Source organism: Castor canadensis, chromosome 4 (genome assembly GCF_047511655.1).
Source record: "Castor canadensis chromosome 4, mCasCan1.hap1v2, whole genome shotgun sequence".
Taxonomy (NCBI): domain Eukaryota; kingdom Metazoa; phylum Chordata; class Mammalia; order Rodentia; family Castoridae; genus Castor; species Castor canadensis.
Genome location: NC_133389.1, coordinates 125,083,234 through 125,102,899, shown reverse-complemented (window position 1 = coordinate 125,102,899; position 19,666 = coordinate 125,083,234). Strand labels below are relative to the sequence as shown.

General features: G+C 36.9%; 1 protein-coding gene across 15 annotated transcripts in view; it reads right to left on the bottom strand.

The window, feature by feature from the left end:
* Dync1i2 (dynein cytoplasmic 1 intermediate chain 2) overlaps positions 1-13,652 on the bottom strand; it is a 66,110-nt gene extending 52,458 nt beyond the window's left edge. For 8 of the 15 annotated variants that reach the window (XM_074071091.1, XM_074071092.1, XM_074071097.1 and 5 more), the window contains exons 1-4: positions 13,493-13,651; positions 13,255-13,400; positions 4,314-4,430; positions 1,905-2,022 (exon numbers count right to left, since the gene is read on the bottom strand). In XM_074071091.1, the coding sequence (XP_073927192.1) occupies positions 1,905-2,022; positions 4,314-4,421 (226 nt within the window). In that variant the 5' untranslated portion in view covers positions 4,422-4,430; positions 13,255-13,400; positions 13,493-13,651. Of the gene's footprint in view, positions 1-1,904; positions 2,023-4,313; positions 4,431-13,167; positions 13,401-13,492 lie in introns of all 15 variants that reach the window. The other 7 variants (XM_074071093.1, XM_020165765.2, XM_074071090.1 and 4 more) reach the window with 6 other exon arrangements.
* Between the last annotated feature and the right edge of the window lie 6,014 nt (positions 13,653-19,666).

Here is a 19,666-nt window from a genome sequence, read left to right as displayed (position 1 = left end):
TTAAAAACCCCAATAATAAATGTGCAAAAGGACAGAAATATGCAATTCCAGAAGAGAAAACCTGAATATCTAGTTAGTATATGAAGAGATTGTCAACTTCACCATAATGAAATAAATGTATATTAAAACATTTGGACATACCACTTTATACCCATCAAATTGACAAAAATTAGAAAGTTGGATAATGTCTAGTGACAATGTGGGCATGGTGAAAGAGCTACTTTTTCCTGCACAGGTAGTGGGAACAGTGGAGCCACTATTGAGAGTGGCAGGCAGAACCTAAGTCTATACAAAATAACACCAAGAATTGGTGCATATGCCTCACAGAAACTCTTCTAGTCCTAAAAAGTAAAGAATATATTCTTTAAAAGATTGCTTAGGATAGTAAAAGAAAGTGACAAAAGCAATCTAAGTGCACAGTATTGGGGGAATGGCTAAGCAAAATATGGTATATGAGGAATACTTTATATCAGAAATAAATAACCAAATACATATGTAGCAACAGGGAATAAACAGTGAGATATACCATACAATAACTGGGATATTACATACACACAGATATGTAAAACCTTGAGAAATGTAAACACTGGGAAGACAGACTCAAAGGACCTAAAAATGCTAAAAAAAAATAATTATAATAATGCAAGAGTGTGTACTTTCTGCATAAATGAGAAGAATGGAATTGGAGATGGGAAAAAAGGGAAAATACACATAAATCCCTGAAGAATGATCTTTTAAGAATCAATGATGGAGTGAGCCATGAATTAAGAAATATGAGCAAGTGGATTCAATGAAACTTAAGTCCTAAAATGAATAGGAAAGAAAAAGAAATGGCCCTACAGAAGAAAAACAAAAGCCAATGGCACAGAAAAAGATCACTTAGGACAATACAACTAATAAGCAACATGGTTCAGTTACCAGGGTAACAAAGGTGATATGATTCATCTGCTTTTAAAACTGCAATATGCAACATAAGCTTATTAAAGACATAAAAATTAATGTACTTCTGTTTTAAAATTCTAACAAAAAGGAATACAAGTGGGAAGAAGTAACAATGAAGCAGATGGTAAGAATAACCTACTTTTTCATCTGGAAACCTTTTACAAGTACCAGCTCTAAAGACAGTTATGTTGCAGTTTCACAAGCAGCATCAGAAGTTACTGTCTCTGGTATACGGCCCCTGGACTAGTTGAAATTAGCCTAAAAAACCTGAAATTTTAGATCCCTAAAGGGCAAAGGTCATGTCAAACTAAAATGCATTCTGTATAACAGCACCCAGCACAGACCTAGTTTATTTAAGCAAAGGTTAAATGTCTTCTGATACATAACTAGAATGTCTTCAGTTCAGTATCTCTTCTATCTCAGCCTCTAGTGCAGCTATCCAAATGAAAGACCCAGAAAAGGAACAAGATTATGTGAAGTCACTGCCCAATAGCTACCACTGTCATCTCCCTCACTAGCACTAAAAGTAGAACACTGTAATTTTCTCCTCCCACTCTTGTACTCTTGAACACTAATAATATAACTTAGATTTCTTATACCTCTCTCTAATCTATAGAAAGGAATAGTGAAGATTAGGAAATATAATCATCTTTCAGCTTAATATAGTATGGCCCATAAAAGTGCTCAACCAATTTTTGTGAAATAAATTGTTAATTTAATTATAAAGGTTAGTTGGTGATTTGGTATATGTTAGCAAATATAATTAACCTTGCAGCTCTTTTAAACAAATAAAATAACTAGGGACTAGTACATCTGAAAAAAGACAATTCCAAGTAAATAAGATTAATGATTTTTGAGACACAAAGAAAATATCCAAAATACATCAAATCAACTCACTCATTTAGCTGAGCTGAACAGAATATATGACTAGCTCTCATAAATGGATATATTCTTATCCTTACCAATGGGGGATTCTGGAGTCAGCCCCATGCTTTGAAGCAATGCTTCAGCTTCTCTTCTTTTTTTTTCGAGATCTGATTCCTCTTGCACAGGAATAGTAGCTTCCTTCTTCTGATCAGTCTAAAATTTTTAAGTTAAAAACTCAAATTTACATATGATATGAAACATTCCTATTTGCAAAGTATATATTTTTTTAAATAAAATGTTAATACTGTGCACTTTTAGGGATGAAATTAGATTTGGATATAGATTAAGTATAAATCATCCTCAGTAGATTCATGTTTATATGTAACTGAGGAGTGTCCACAAAAACTTTCCAACAAATAAATTAAAAAAGCACAATCAACTTTAAATTCTCTTTACAGAATTTGAAATTTTAAATTGATAACTATGGACAGGAACTATGAAGATCTCCTCTCCATCTACAATGGCACAAAAACTTAGGTATAATATGTATGAAAAGGTCATAATGAAACCCATTACTTTGTACAATTAAAAAAGTTCAGATATAAATACCAACACCATGAAAAATTAAGGTGGGATTATTTAAGATATAACAAATTTTAAGTAAATGGATAATTTGATTTGTTGAAAAAAAAAACCACCATTATCTTAAGCTTCTATATAAAATCTTCATTGAATTTGTATAACTTTATAAAGACAATGCCCATCAAAAATTCTTCTAGAGAAAGTTATCTTTGTTTTTTAAACTATGGGTCTTACTTTATTTGATTTTTAACTTAAGAGACAGGGTTTGCTATGTTGCCCAGGCCTGCCTCAAAGTTCTGGGCTTAAGAGATCCTCCTGCCTCAGCCTCCCAAGGAGCTGGGTTATAGGCATGCACCTCTTCACATAGCTTTCAAGCTTTATTTTAATTTCAAAAACACAAGGTTGGGATTAGTTAAAATTAAAACTCACTTTTGCATAGCATAAAACATTTTTTGTTATGAAAAATTTTGCCAACTTTTATTTTAACCATTTATAGTTTTAGCAAAATCTTTTAGCTAAACTAGATAAACCTCAACACTCTCAGATAATCCAAAACATTTCAAGTGAAGTTCAAGCTTTTAAGGAAAAGTTTTATATACAAATACCTCAGATGATGTGAACCAGACACTGAATGAATTTTGTTAGTCATAAGATTTTATGATACTACTTTAACTTAAATTCATCAGAAAATTTAACCAAAATTGCTGACTTCACTGTATATAATATAGTAGTTTCACTGCTTATTATCATTGAATTATCCCTCATAATATTTTATAAACTTTAGACATCAATCATCAGATATCCCTGAGAAACTAATTATGGCCATGCTTAGAAAACAAAAATCAAATTTGCTCTCAGCATTGAAGAGTTTAAGGTTAAAGATAGTCTTTGGAATGGTTTTGCCAGTCTGAATCATGCTCCTACCAATGTTTAGCTTTTAGTCAAATACCTAATACAAAGCTTTAACCCTCTCATAATAGTATACCATAGGAAGGTTCAGAATAAACTAGCTACTTCTTCATTTAGAGACCTTTACAGCCTCATAGCTATGCTGAACATAAATTGTACCTTTGATTTTTCTGCTAATGATTTTTCTCTTAGTGTCTAAGAGATTTGTAGTAGTCTTGGCTACTATTTACGCTAACTGGCACTAAAGGCACACTTAGGACAAACTATCTTATGCTAGCCATTTAAAACATACCTATCATAATAGTGTATAAATCTGTCCAAATTTTCCATAGGGACAATCATGTACTTCAATACAAGACGAGAAAAATATCTCCAGCTCAGGGCAAATGTATATTTCTTATATAAGAAGACATATGATAACAAAGATCAGAAGACAGAAGTACTTGGTTCACCTTTATGGTACTATCAAACCTACTACTCAGAAAATATATTTCAGTGACTAACTCAGGGTAAAAGAGATAAGTACAAATCTTCTAACCAAATAAATCATTATTTATAATTTCAGATCATCATTAATATTATCCATTCTGACAAAATTATTAGATCAGACTAGCAAAATATTCAGAAAAATAAGCTCCAAGTTCAAACTAAGTTGTAATATCTATGCCCTATTGTAAGAACTGTTCTAGTGCAGAAGCCCTTACTTACTATACAAAATGCATTCCTAGACTACATATGTAAACTGAGCTTCTATAAATGGAATATTAGAAATGCATCAATCTACATGAAACCTTTACTCAGTAAAATACATGAACATATATATACACATATATTTTATCAGTTTTGGCATTTTCATATATCTGGTTCCTTTAAAGATTCAATTATAGTGGGATATTTTCAGTAACAACTGCTAGATTTTTAACTATCTTGAAATCGTTACATGAAGGTATAAGTACTTGAAATAAAAATCCACTTATTTTACACTGAGTATATTTCTTTTTAATCAAACATACTTCTTTTTTTTTTCTTTCTTCTTCTTTTCTCTTCTTTTCCTCTCTGATTTGGGCCAACCGCTGCTTCTTACGTTCCAACTCAGCCTTTAATTCACTTTTGTCAGACATGTTTATGACCTTAAGCATACAATCATTTATAATAATTATTACACTGGTAAAAGCAGCAGACTTTTAAAAAATTAGTGCTTCAAGAACTATCCCAAGAGGCCATATATTTCAATGCTATCAGAAGTATATAAATCCTACTTTTAAAGCAATAAAAGGATATATACACATATTACTAAGACTTGAGAAAAATTATAAACAAATGTATGAAGAAATATTACACAGGGTTTGAGCCCAATAGCTACCACATAGTAAGTACTTTAATGTTCATATGCCCAAATTCAACACAATGTTTCAATGGTTTTTTATAACAATATGTTAGGACGCTGGAGAGAAAGATCAAAACTAGTACTTAAAACAGACATTAAGAAGCTTAAGTCTTAAGCTATGTAACACAGATCAAAATTACTGACAGAATTTTGCATTCATTCATTCCTAGAAACTTGACAAAAACAGAGGTCAAACCAAAAATTTCTATAAACTCTAAAAGTTCTGCAGTCTCAGCAATATTAAAAGCAAGGAAAACACAATCTAGCACCATTAACAATCAAATGTGATGACTTTTTATTTCAACACCATAGCATCTATACCTATTATCGCACTTTTAGTACAATTATTTGTGACCACACCTGAAATGTTTCATATTAGACTATAATCTGTTTGAAATTAGGGACTGTGTTTTAGTCATTTTTGTTACCTCCACAGTGACCTTAATAATAAATTGACACAGGCTAAATGAATCATGAGTAAGATAGAGTTTCAAAAAACAATTACATAAGCACTACTTCAATTTTCGCCTTAGGAAGCAGTAATGAACTAGGATTTTTTTTTTAACTGAAAAAAGTAACTCAGGGACTGAGCATAAGGTAGGAGTTAGAAACCTGTTACCATCTCTATATTGCTGGTTTAAAACATAGTGCTTGGGTTCCAAGATGGCAGGTAGAGGGAGGAAGCAGAAAGTGTGCCTCCTAAAGCAAAATCTTGGAGAGACACTGGAGATACACATTACAGGAAAAACCACCGAGAAGAGGCAAAACTGTGACTCCTCCACACCTCCAGCCTGCGCATAGCATTCCCACTTCATGTTAAACAAAGAAACCAGGAGGGCGCCCGCACTGCCAGATGCCAGTGTCCAGGCCGCTTGGGAAGAAGCAGACCACAAGGTGAGCTAAGCGGCATGCAGAACTCCCACAGACAACACTGGGCCAGATCAGCATAGCCCCCTGGACAGACCGAACCCCACCCAGGGAAAAAAGAGAAACTGAATAATAAGCAATAACAACAAAAAGACACATAACAAAGAGGGCAGGGCGCCCTGAGCACCAAAAAGGGGGGGAGGGGCAATCCCTCACAGAACTGTAAATAAACAAGCCGGCTGGAGAAGGCAGGAGCAGCAGCACACGCCGAGCAACCAGGAGCGGGAAAGCTTGTAAACGTGGCGGTGGGAGGAGGAAAACTCCACAGGAGAGGAAAGAAGGCCCACTTCCAACATAAACTGTAAATAAACATGCCAGCTGGAGAAAGCGAGTGCAGTGTCACCTCCACCAGTGTGCTTGGAAAGGGGAAAGCTTGAAGCAGCGGCTGGTGCCCAGGAGAACTCTGAGTAAACAAAGCCTGTGGGGCTAGGTGAGTGTTAGGCTCACTCCTGAGATCTGCATAAATAAAGCCTTCAACAACAGCAGGCTGACAGCAGCAGGCAGGTGAACTACAGCTGCAGATAGCCATTCACAGAACTGTCTCCAGACTCTTTTTTTTTCTTCCTACCTTTGATGAGACAACAACTGAACTACACCTGAATGCTGAAAAACTTATTGAAACTGTATTGCATTTGAACTTGGGACATTTTGTGGTGTTTTTTTGGTTTTTTTCCTCTTTGGTGAGACGACAGAACTACTTCTGAGACACCATCTCCAGGATTGGAGGCTGAGGGACTAACACCAAAATTATTAAGACTGAAACTTTACTGCATTTGAACTTGGAGATTTTTTATTTATTTATTTATTTTATCTATTTATTTTTCTCAATCCTCTCTCTGTCTCTCTAATGACTGTTCAGCTTACTGTTGATCAGTACACTATCTCTCCCTGTTTATATCTTTGAAACTTGTTTTGTTTGTTTACTTGTTTTTCCCTCTTTCTTTAACTTCTTTGCTTTCCCACTCCTCTTACCCTTCCATTCTAAATATCACCACTGTTATTATTACAAGCTAGAAAATACTTGACTGCACACAGTACAGGGACAATAACAACATCAAGGGCAATGACAGGAAGACAGAAAAAACAGGGAAACCAGTTTCCCCACAGCAAAAAATAAGTACAGGAACCAGAGGGAAATGAAGAAAACAGATACTCAGATCCAGACTCCAACAAAATGAAGATAAACTATGCCAAAGAACCCAATGAAGCCCACAAGAACAATTTAAAAGAAGAAATATTACAGGTAATCAGTGAGAATTTTATAGAGATGATACTGGATATGGTCAACCAAAATGTACAGGAGACACGCAAGAAATTCCAAGACAACAAAAATAGAGAATTTGAAAAAGCACAAGAAGAAATGAAAGAAACCATAGAAGCACTGTATAAACACCAAAGTGAAACAAAGAACATGATCAATAAAGAGATAAATGAACTCAGGACAAAAACAGACAACATTAAAGAGGAAATGACTCAGGATATGGAAAATCTCAGAAAAAAGAACGAAATAGAATTGCAAAACAAAACAGACAACCAATCCAGTAGAATTGAACAAACAGAAGACAGAATCTCAGAACTCGAACATGAAATGGTAATTAAAGGAAAAACCAAAGAACTATTAATTAAACAACTCAGGACCTGTGGAAAAACAATGCAAGAACTCACCGACACCATCAAAAGACCAAACCTGAGAATCATGGGCAATGAAGAAGGAGAAGAGGTGCAAGCAAAGGGAATGCGTAATATATTCAACAAAATAATAACAGAAAATTTCCCAAATCTAGAGAAAAATATTCCCATACAGATGCAAGAGGCCTCCAGAACACCAAACAGACCACACCAAAATGGATCTACCCCACGGCATATTATCATTAAAACAACAAATACAGAGATCCGAGAAAGAATATTGAAGGTTGTAAGAGAGAAAAAACAAATAACATACAAAGGTAAACCCATCAAAATCACAGAAGACTTCTCAACAGAAACATTAAAAGCAAGAAGAGCTTGGGGTGAGATCTTCCGGGCACTGAATGAAAATAACTTCAAACCTACGATATTCTACCCAGCAAAACTATCATTCAAAATAGATGGAGCAATAAAAGTCTTCCATGATAAGCAGAAACTAAAACAATATGTGACCACAAAGCCACCACTACAAAAGATTCTTCAAGGGATTCTGCACACAGAAAGTGAAACCCAACATAACTGTGAAAGGGCTGGCAGCACCAAACTACAGGAAACGAAAAAGCAAGAAAGTAGAGAGTAACCTCAACTTAGGTACATACAATCAAACCTTCAAACAAATAAGACAACTAAATGACAGGAATCACCACATACCTATCAGTACTAACGCTTAATGTTAATGGACTTAATTCCCCCATCAAAAGGCACCATTTGATGAAATGGATTAAAAAGGAAGATCCAACAATTTGTTGCTTACAGAAGACCCATCTCACTGACAGAAATAAGCATAGGCTTAGGATGAAAGGCTGGAAGAAGATTTACCAAGCCAATGGCCCCTGAAAACAGGCAGGAGTAGCAATACTTATCTCTGACAAAGTAGACTTCAAACCTACATTGATCAAATGAGATAAAGAAGGACATTCCATACTAATAAAAGGGGAAATAGACCAAAAGGAAATAACAATTATCAACCTATATGCACCCAATGTCAATGCACCCAATTTCATCAAACATACCCTGAAAGACCTAAAAGCATATATTAACTCCAACACAGTGGTTGTGGGAGACTTTAACACCCCATTATCATCAATAGATAGGTCATCCAAACAAAAAATCAATAAAGAAATCCTAGATCTAAAATATACAATATTTCAAATGGAACTACTTGATGTCTACAGAACATTTCATCCAACTTCTAAACAATATACATTCTTCTCAGCAGCCCACGGAACCTTCTCCAAAATAGATCATATCCTAGGGCACAAAGTAAGCCTCAGCAAATATAAGAAAACAGAAATTATACCAGGCATTCTATCTCGTCACAATGCAATAAAACTAGAACTCAACAACAAAAGTAAAGACAAAAAACATGCAAACAGCTGGAAACTGAATAACTCATTGCTTAATGAACAATAGGTCATTAATGAAATAAAAGAGAAAATTAAAAAGTTCCTGGAAGTCAATGAAATTGAAAACACAACCTACTGGAACCTATGGGACACAGCTAAGGCAATCCTGAGAGGAAAGTTTATAGCCATGAGTGCATATATTAAAAAGACTGAAAGATCCCAAATCAATGACCTAATGATACATCTCAAACTCCTAGAAAAACAAGAACAAGCAAATCCCAAAATAAATAGGAGAGAAATAATAAAAATAAAAGCTGAAATCAGTGAAATAGAAACCAAAAAAACCATATAAAGAATTAATGAAACAAAAAGTTGGTTCTAGGAAAAAATAAACAAAATCAACAGACCCCTTGCAAACCTGACTAAAATGAGGAGAGAAAAAAACCAAATTAGTAGAATCAGGAGGAGATAACAACAAACACCATGGAAGTCCAGGAAATCATCAGAGACTACTTCGAGAACCTATATTCAAATAAATTTGAAAATCTTAAAGAAATGGACAGATTTCTAGATACATATGATCATCCAAAACTGAACCAAGAGGATATTAATCACCTGAATAGATCTATAACACAAAATGAAATTGAAGCAGCAATCAAGAATCTCCCCAAAAAGAAAAGTCCAGGACCTGATGGATTCTCTGCTGAATTCTATCAGACCTGTAAAGAAGAACTGATACCAACCCTCCTTAAACTGTTCCACGAAATAGAAAGGGAAGGAATACTGCCAAACACATTTTATGAAGCCAGTATTACACTTATCCCAAAACCAGGCAAAGACATCTCCAAAAAGGAGAAGTATAGGCCAATCTCCTTAATGAACATTGATGCAAAATTCCTCAACAAAATAATGGCAAACCGAATTCAACAACACATCAAAAAGATCATTCACCACGACCAAGTAGGCTTCATCCCAGGAATGCAGGGGTGGTTCAACATACAAAAATCAATAAACGTAATAAACCACATTAACAGAAGCAAAGACAAAAACCACTTGATCATCTCAACAGATGCAGAAAAAGCCTTTGATAAGATCCAACACCATTTCATGATAAAAGCTCTAAGAAAACTAGGAATAGAAGGAAAGTACCTCAACATTATAAAAGCTATTTATGACAAACCTACAGCCAGCATTATACTTAATGGAGAAAAACTGAAACCATTCCCTCTAAAATCAGGAACCAGACAAGGATGCCCACTATCTTTGCTCCTATTTAAGAAAGTACTGGAATTCCTCGCCAGAGCAATTAGGCAAGAAGAAGGAATAAAAGGAATACAAATAGGTAAAGAAACTGTCAAAATATCCCTATTTGCAGACGATATGATCTACCTTAAAGACCCAAAAAACTCTACTCAAAAGCTCCTAGACACCATCAATAGCTATAGCAAGGTAGCAGGATATAAAATCAACATAGAAAAATCATCAGCATTTCTATACACTAATAATGAACAAACTGAGAAAGAATATATGAAATAATCCCATTTATAATAGCCTCAAAAAAAAAATCAAATACCTAGGTGTAAACCTAACAAACAATGTGAATGACCTCTACAAGGAAAACTATACACTTCTGAAGAAAGAGATTCAGGAAGACTATAGAAAATGGAGAGATCTCCCATGCTCATGGATTGGTAGAATCAACATAGTAGAAATGTCGATACTCCCAAAATTAATCTACATGTTTAATGCAATTCCCATCAAAATTCCAATGATATTCATTAAAGAGATGAAAAAATCTACCATTAAATTTATATGGAAATACAAGTGGCCACGAATAGCCAAGGCAATACTCAGTCAAAAGAACAATGCTGGAGGTATCACAATACCTGACTTCAAACTATATTACAAAGCAATAGCAATAAAAACAGCATGGCACTGGCACAAAAACAGACATGAAGACCAGTGGAACAGAATAGAGGACCTGGATATGAAGCCACACAACTATAACCAACTTGTCTTTGACAAGGCGCTAAAAATATATGGTGGAGAAAAGACAGCCTCTTCAACAAAAACTGCTGGGAAAACTGGTTAGCAGTCTAAAAAAACTGAAACTAGATCCATGTATATCACCCTATACCAATATTAACTCAAAATGGATCAAGGATCTTAATATCAGACCACAAACTCTAAAGTTGGTACAGGAAAGAGTAGGAAATACTCTGGAATTAATAGGTATAGGCAAGAACTTTCTCAATAGAACCCCAGAAGCACAGCAACTAAGAGATAGCATAGATAAATGGGACTTCATGAAACTAAAAAGCTTCTGCTCAACAAAAGAAATGGTCTCTAAACTGAGAGAACACCCTCAGAGTGGGAGAAAATATTTGCCAACTACACATCAGACAAAGGACTGATAACCAGAATATATAGGGAACTTAAAAAACTAAATTCTCCCAAAACTAATGAGCCAATAAAGAAATGGGCAAGTGAACTAAGCAGAACTTTCTCAAAAGAAGAAATTCAAATGGCCAGAAAACACATGAAAAAATGCTCACCATCTCTAGCCATAAAGGAAATGCAATTTAAAACCACACTAAGATTCTGCCTCACCCCTGTTAGAATAGCCATCATCAGCAACACCACAAACAACAGGTGTTGGCAAGGATGCAGAGAAAAAGGAACCCTCTTACACTGTTGGTGGGAATGTAAACTAGTACAATCATTCTTGAAAAAAATTTGGAGGTTACTTAAAAAGCTAGACATTGATCTACCTTTTGATCCAGCAATACCACTCTTGGAGATATACCCAAAAGAATGTGACTCAGGTTACTCTAGAGGCACCTGCACACCCATGTTTATTGCGGCACTATTCACATTAGTCAAGTTATGAAAACAGCCAAGATGCCCCACTACCGACGAATGGATCAAGAAAATGTGGTATCTATACACAATGGAATTTTATGCAGCCATGAAGAAGAATGAAATGTTATCATTCACTGGTAAATGGATGGAATTGGAGAACATCATTCTGAGTGAGGTTAGTCTGGCCCAAAAGACCAAAAATCGCATGTTCTCCCTCATATGTGGACATTAGATCAAGGGCAAACACAACAAGGGGATTGGATTTTGATCACATGATGAGGAGAGAGCACACAGGGAGGTGTGAGGATAGGTAAGACACCTAAGAAACTAGATGGCATTTGTTGCCCTCAACGCAGAGAAACTAAAGCAGATACTTTGGGGCAACTAAGGCCAATAGGAGAAGGGACCAGGAACTAGAGAAAAGGTGAGATCAAAAAGAATTAACTTAGAAGGTAACACATGTACAGGAAATGAATGCGAGTCAACTCCCTGTATAGCTATCCTTATCTCAACTAGCAAAAACCCTTGTTCCTTCCTATTATTGCTTATACTCTCTCTTCAACAAAATTAGAGATATGAGCAAAATAGTTTTTGCTGGGTATTGAGGGGGGAGAGGGGAGGGTGAGGTAAGGAAGGGAGTGGGGTAAGGGGGAAGAAATGACCCAAACATTGTATGCACATATGAATAAAATAAAAATTTTTCAAAAATAAATAAAATAAAATTGCGTGCTACTAAAATCTTAAAAAAAAAAAACACCATAGTGTTCAATCTCTGTCAATGTGTCTGTGCAACTGAAGCATTAGATGCTTCAGTTCAAGAAAACTGGAAGAATGGCTGTTGGAAAATTGTATTTAGTAGAAATCTTTTTAAAAGCACAATTATTAAACCCGAATTAAGGTTAATTAAAAGGGGAAATCCATCTACTCTAATTGGATACAGGAAATTCGAGTTGAAATACTGCATTAAGACTGTCATGTGAGTTGAAGTTTCTAGTATATAAAACGGTCAACAACTGGCCTGGGAAGCCCCTCAAGCGTAATTATCTACCAAGATTCATATGAACAAACTAATAGAGAAAGCTAAATACCATGTTTCTTACTCCGCCCTGTCTACAGCTGTAAAAAACAAAACAAAACACAACAAATCATGAACTAAAGGCTGTTGAAGAGAATTCCCATGTGCAGAGCTCTCTCTGCATACTAAGTCAGGGACGTTATTGCTGGATCAGGGCCAAGGGAAAACAGATACACTAACACTGGTTGATGTCTAGGTCTTCGGGCTGAGCCACACCTCGCATCCTCAAGGCGAGGCTGGAGCTTCTGCTCCATGACTGTCACGTTCATCTTAAGCTCCAGGGAAGGCAGTCTCCCGAAAGTTATGCCAAAACCTCTCTGCGTTCGGCGGCTTTCCATTACACACGAGGTGAGGGGACATGACACCAACCCGAGTAATAAAGGACGTTTATTTGTAAAATGGAGCGCGGGGGAAAAGGATTCTTTATCCCCTGGGCTCCCCATGAGCCCTGGAGGGCACGGTCCGGGCCGGGGCACCGGGGGAGTGCAGGGGACGCAGGACGACCCTCGGGGCCCGAGGCCGGGCGCAAGGGAGTGGACGCCTCTCCCGACCACCCTGAGTCACCGCCCTCGGCGCCCGCCCACCTGTCCTTCCCAAAACGACGCTGCCGTTGTCACAGGAGCCGCCAAGCCGGGGGACACACAGGGCCTTGGGAACAACGGTCAGCCCACCTGTGAGGTGGCGGGAGTGCCCTCCCGTAGGCAGCTTCCTGGTAATGTCTCTCGCCTAAGACTCGACGCCAACTGTCGCCACCACCAGCTCCGCGGCTTCCCAGTGCACACAAAGAGGGATGGGCGGCGGCTGCTACGGCGAGAGCCTGGGGACAAATGGCCTAACTAGGACGCGATCGCTCTCAGACGTGAGGAGTGAAGCCCCCCGGTGGGGAATCGTAACCCCTCCATGAGTTACCTTCTGTACAGCAAGAGTAGACAGATGGAACAAAGACTCCAACCGGCCAGGGGCCCGAAGTGTGTCGGCTTTACTAAAACACAGAGAACTTCGCCTTGTATTCTGGGGCTGAGCAGGCAGCCACCACCCTCCCCGTTCAAACTGACACCACTAAGGAGAACTACAAGGCCCAGGACCCATCGAACCCTGCGTGCGGCGAGCAGTGCACTCTGGGAGTGATGGCCGCAAGGTATGCTGGGATATGTAGTGTGTCCTAGCCTGTCGGGTTCCCACATCATTGAGGCCTTCTTCCTTCAAGATTCTTATGAGAAGCTTCCAGTCCTTCTCTGAATGAATTCTTAGCACTCACAAGGGTGTGCCTTAAGATCTTTGACCCAACATTGTCGTAATTTTAAAGAGAGCTGTTTTCCATGGTGAACGTGAAAACGGTGAAGAGCAAGTTTAAGGAGGGAAAAAAATCTTACTGAGGCTCCACGTGGCATTTGAGGCAATATCTAAATTAAAACATATTAATAATTCTCGAGTATTTTGTTGCACTATGATAGCGTTTTGGTTTTCTCTAAAAAGACTTTTTCGTTAGAAAGCATTTTATACCGTTGGAATTCAAGCAAGCAAGAATGATTTCCATAGTTGTGAAATTTTCAATACCTAAGAAAAGCAAATTATTGGAGTGTAAATTTTCCAGAAATGTGTGGGTTAATGCATATGTTTTAAAAAGTTTTCTTAGGGCTGGTTAAAGCTATAGAGCACCTGCCTTGCAAACAAGAAGCCCTGAGTTCAAACTCCAAACTGCCAAAAAAAAAAAAAAAATTTACTTAAAATCAAAGCAGTATCCTTCCTATGTTCTCAAAAACTGACAAGAAGCACATTGCCCAAGTTCAAGGTTAAATTTTAGGATTCAAATTCTAAGACCTTGGGGTCGTGATCTTTCCTTCATCTTTCTGTCTTTATGTACAAAATAAATATCTTGGAAATGAATTTGACAAAGAAAACTCTCCAAATTTGAAGACTTTTCCTTGAACCTAAAATTTTAAAGAGCTTTATAACAACACAAACTTTGTTTTCTGCTTTCCTAATATTTAATGAATATTTAATATTCACTTATTTGAAAAATTTGTTATTAATTGCCTACCATGTGTCAGGAACGGTGCTCGGTATTGTTTGTAAGAGCAAAACACACTTTTGTCCACTCAAGAGAGAAAGATAGGTTTCTCAGTTCAGCTGGGTGTTATGATGAGATTAGGTAAGAAAGTGATAAAAACACCTGTAAAGGAAAACTTTCAGGAGGACATGATTCCAAAGATGAGTCTTTGATTCTGAAAAGTTGAATAGAAGTTAACCATGCAAAGAAGATGCAGACAGGCATCTTCAGAAGAAGAAAGGATATGGTCAAAGTAGAGATATGAGAATATGGAGTAACGAACAATCTGGAAGTAATTCAGAATGGTTATAGGCTATGACAAGAACTGGGGAATAAAGCTATAAGCAAAGGCAAAGTCATACATCCCAGCTTAGATTTAGTCCTACGGAAGATGTGAATCCAGATTTTAAGTAAGATGATGGTATAATAAGGTTTACATTTTAGATAATCCTTCCAAAGTAGTCTAGAGAAAGACTGATGTGTTGGTTATTCTTTGTCCCTTAGATACTTCTCTCTGCTAAGCTGTATGCTTCTGATGGTTGATAGTGACTTTTTAAATACTGCCTGTGGTTAAATTTGACTTAAGAAAGGCCTAGGCAAGGATATCAGAAGGCAGGTACACAGTGAAGCTGGGGCATTTCTTCTCCACCCTTTTTCCCCTTTGATGTCACATTTCCAGCTTCATCCCTCCATGTCTGTAGCTCCTGTCAGGTAGACCTTGTTCCATGGCTCCAGTTTCTGCTGACCTCTGGTAATTATTTTCTCCTTTTCTTTCTTTAGCACTTCCTTTGTAGCTGGTCTCTGAGTGCCTTCTCATCTTTTGTTTGCTTACTTACTGGTCCTTTCATTAAAGTATTTTCATTTGAACTCTCAGGTGAATTCTGTTTCTTGCTAAGATCCTTACTTGCATAGGGAGATGAGAAATGAAGAGGGTAGAGATTGGAAACAGGGAGTGAAAGACTTTGGGAGGTAGCCAGAAATCATAAGGGCATAAACCAATGCATTACTAGGAGGAATTAAGAAAAGTAGATGGATTAGAGAAATGTTAAGATATTGTCAAGACTTTTACAGCAATAAAGCAGACTAGGTACCCCAACTACCCTTTCCACTGAAAACCACTAAAAATACTAGACAAAACACCTTCCTTTTTGCTTCAGTGAGCTGGCAAGAAAGTAAGGAATGCTTAGACAAAAGAAAGGGGGAAGAATTGGGAATATAGCTCAATGATGGAGTACTTGCTCTGTGACTCTATGTATGCTTGCCTAGCATATGTGAGACCCTGGGATCAATCCCCAACATTGGGGAGGTGCCTAACCTGTTGAACTTGAAGCTTTGTAGGGTCAGAGCACATTAGGACTGGGGTTTGAACTCAGGGCTTCACGCTTGCTAAGCAAATAGTCTACCACTTGAGACACTGCAAACCCTTTTCTGAGTTGGTTTTTTTTGAGATAGGGTCTCACAAACTATTTGCCTGGGCTGGCTTTGAACCATGATCCTCCTGATCTCTGCCTCCTGAGTAGTTAGGATTACAGGTGTGAGCCACCAGAGCCCAGCTTAAACTGCATTTTAAAAATGAAACCTCCTAAGACATCTTTGATGTAAGAAATCCACCACCACCCACAATGTCCCTCTTGGAAAATTGCCCAATGACCTTGGCATTGAGTGGGATTGGAATAAGGCAAATCAGACAAAGAAAGCGATATGGAGCTAACCCTCCCCTGAGAATAGGCCCTCAAATGAATTTGTCTGCCTGAAATTCAGTACCTAGATAGTTCATAAAAACACAGAGTGAAAATTTAGTTTAAAGTTGTTGTAGACTTGTCATGCCCTCTAGTGCTTGGGAAAAGCAAACATGTATTTCTTTTGGAGTAATCTGTCTTTATTCCAGGCTTTAAGAAATCTACATAGATAATTTTTTTTAAAAATCTGAGCTCAAAAAGCACAAGGACTCTTGCATATGGAAAGCAAGAGTCAACCAAAAGGGAGAAATGAACCAAGCCTTGTATGCACATATGAATAATAAAAGAAAAATGAAAAAAAAAAGAGTCAACCAAAACAACAAATAACAAAATAAAACCCACAAAGACTTAATTCTTAGAATTATCAGACACATAATATAAAATAAATATAACATGTTGAAAAATAAAAGGAAGAACTAAAATATCCATAGAATAGCAGATTTGAAAAAGAACCAAACTAGAACTTCTAGAAATTAATAACATAGTAACTGAAATTTAAAACTAAACAGATATGTTTAACATAGCTAAAGAAAGCAATATAGGCCTTAGGCCCAGCACTAGTCTTAGTGCTGCACTTTGTAGTCTGCTGTAGCCCTCATTCAGTCACAAAGAGCCATATAGATATGGCTGGTCACATTGAGTCTGGATTCCTCTATCTACATCACATTCCTGGCATCAGGAACCCTGAAATTCGCAGCTCACATAGCCCCAAACATGCTTCTAGTTCATTACAAAGACCTTTTTTCTAGGACTATCCTTCTGAAGCAGACTGTGCCCTTAGGAGCGTGGCCAAGAAATTACTCTCATGGGAGCCTGGATGGAATTTGGATTGGGAGTGTACACTAAATGTCCCTTGTAGTGTGGTCCAGAGCTAAGGGCAGAAAGAAATCTGAAGCTAGCAGTTAAAAATGGCTGTCACCGTGCCATCTCTAGGTATTTAAAAATTTAAAATTCAAACCTGGCCTTTCTCAGGGTAGGAGGATGGAATATATTTAATTTAATTCTTCATTATCTTGATGTGTAACTTTTAAACATATCTATATAGTATTTGTTATATGTAGTAGATGGTCTTCCATTTGTACTCTTATTCAGGGTCCTAGAAATATTAGTTGTAGATCTGGAAGAGAAATGTTTGTATTGGAAGATCATACTAAAGAAATTATCTGCCTGGGTGTAGTGATACCCACTTGTAATCCTAGCACTCAGGAGAGTGAGACAGGAGGATTGCAAGTTTGAGGCCAGCCTGGGCTACAAAAAGAAATCTTTAAAAATTATCTGGAATACAGTATAAAAAACAAAAAGATAGCATGTAATAAAGATAGAAAGGCATGGATAATAGAAAAAGGTCTAACAAGCATCTAATTAAGTTATAGAAAGGAAGGAGAGATAGCTAGAGGCATGGCTCACATTGTAGAGCACTTGCCTAGTAAGCATGAAATCCTGAGTTTAAACTCCAGTATCACAAAAAATAAAAAAGAGGAGAAAAAAATGGAACAGAGTCAGTATCTGAAAAGAGTTTTCCACAACAGGTAAAATCCAATTAGTTCGAAAATGGGATAAATGAAAAGAAATCTAGACCTGGACACAGCCGAATGAAACTATTACAACAAAACAAAATAAGAAAACAAACAAAACCTCTAGAAGCAATCCAAATTTCCACCAACTAGTGAATGAATGAAATTGTAATATACCTATACCGTGGAATATTACTAGCAAGATAGAGACATGAACTACAAATATATGCAATGATATAAATGAATCTTGAAAATACCATGAGGATCACAGTTCAAAACCAGTCCTAGGACAATAGGAAATTTTTATAAAAGTAATGTACTGACATGCCACAGCATTTTATTTACCAGATGATCGCTGGGTAAACCCATTGTAAATTGAAAACACCATAAGTAAAAATTTCATTTAGTACACCTAACCTACCATTTATCATAGCTTAGCTACACAGTACTCTGTTGAGTATCAGTGCTATACCCCTGGGACTGAGTGTCTAAATGGGAGCTAAACTTAAGGTCATTGTCACTAACTACCCATTATCATGAGAGATTACCACAGCCTTAGAAAAGATCAGTATTCAAAATCTGAAGTATACTTTCTAGTGAATTCATATTGCTTTTATACCACCATAATGTTAAAAAACTTGAGTCAATCCAGTCCATAAATTAGGAACCATTTATATATGATGAAAATCAGGCACAACTAATCTAGTTACATATCAGAATAGTAGTCACTAACTAGAAAACGACATGGTAGGTGCTCTAGGTGCTGTTTGTTAAGGCTCCATATCTTGATCTGATGAGAGTTACACCAATTTATATATCTGTAAAAAAATCATTGAATCTACCCTTAAGATGGGTTCTGTTTACTGTGTAAATGTTATATGGTATGTCTTCTGGTTTTGTTTTTGAGACATTGTCTCACTTTGTAGCCCAAATGGCTTAGAACTTACTATGTATCCCAGTCTGGCCTTGAACTCTTGATCCTCCCGCCTCAGCCTCCTGTGTATGAGGATTACTGGTATGTGCCACCATGCCTCACTATTATATGTAATAAAGAAGTTAAGAAAAAAGTTACTATTAAACTGTGGCTCTTAGCCAAAAAAACACACAAGCCATCCAAAAGACAGCATGCACCCGAATTGGAAGAGGAAGAATTTGAAAAGGTTAGAAATGTATTCTGTTACACAGTGACTTTGGCATCTCAAAATAGTCAAGGGACTCCATTAAATCTTTCCCAGATAGTCAGATATCTCATTTATAACCAATTTCTGACAGCCTTGTGATATGGACTTCACTGTGTAGTTTATAATAAGACTATGTCATTGTGGAAAAGAAAACGGTAGTCCCATAACAATACATGAAGCGTTCTAGTGATTATACTTTTATTATTTGTGTGCAATGTCACTTGATTGGTTGAAAGTTTGCTAAAATGAAATGGACTAAAATTTAAGAGGTGTATGTGTGTGTGTGTGTGTGTGTGTGTGTGTGTATTTCTGTGACTTCTCACCAGGCAAAGAACATATTTCCCAGGACCTTTTCATGAATATTGTGTCTATATTTTTTCCACATGTCAATTAGCGGTCTTGTAAAATTTAGCTTTGCTATCTAAGTTCATGAGTTGCAATCTTACCTGTGGGACTCTGAAACTTTGAGATTATTCCACTTTTGTATGTCAACACCTCCTTCTAAGCCACTTTCATCTTTAATTTTTCCTAAATACTTCCACTTCACCTTAAGGAAATGTATTTGCCCATTTTAGGAACATTGGCACAAGAAAATATTT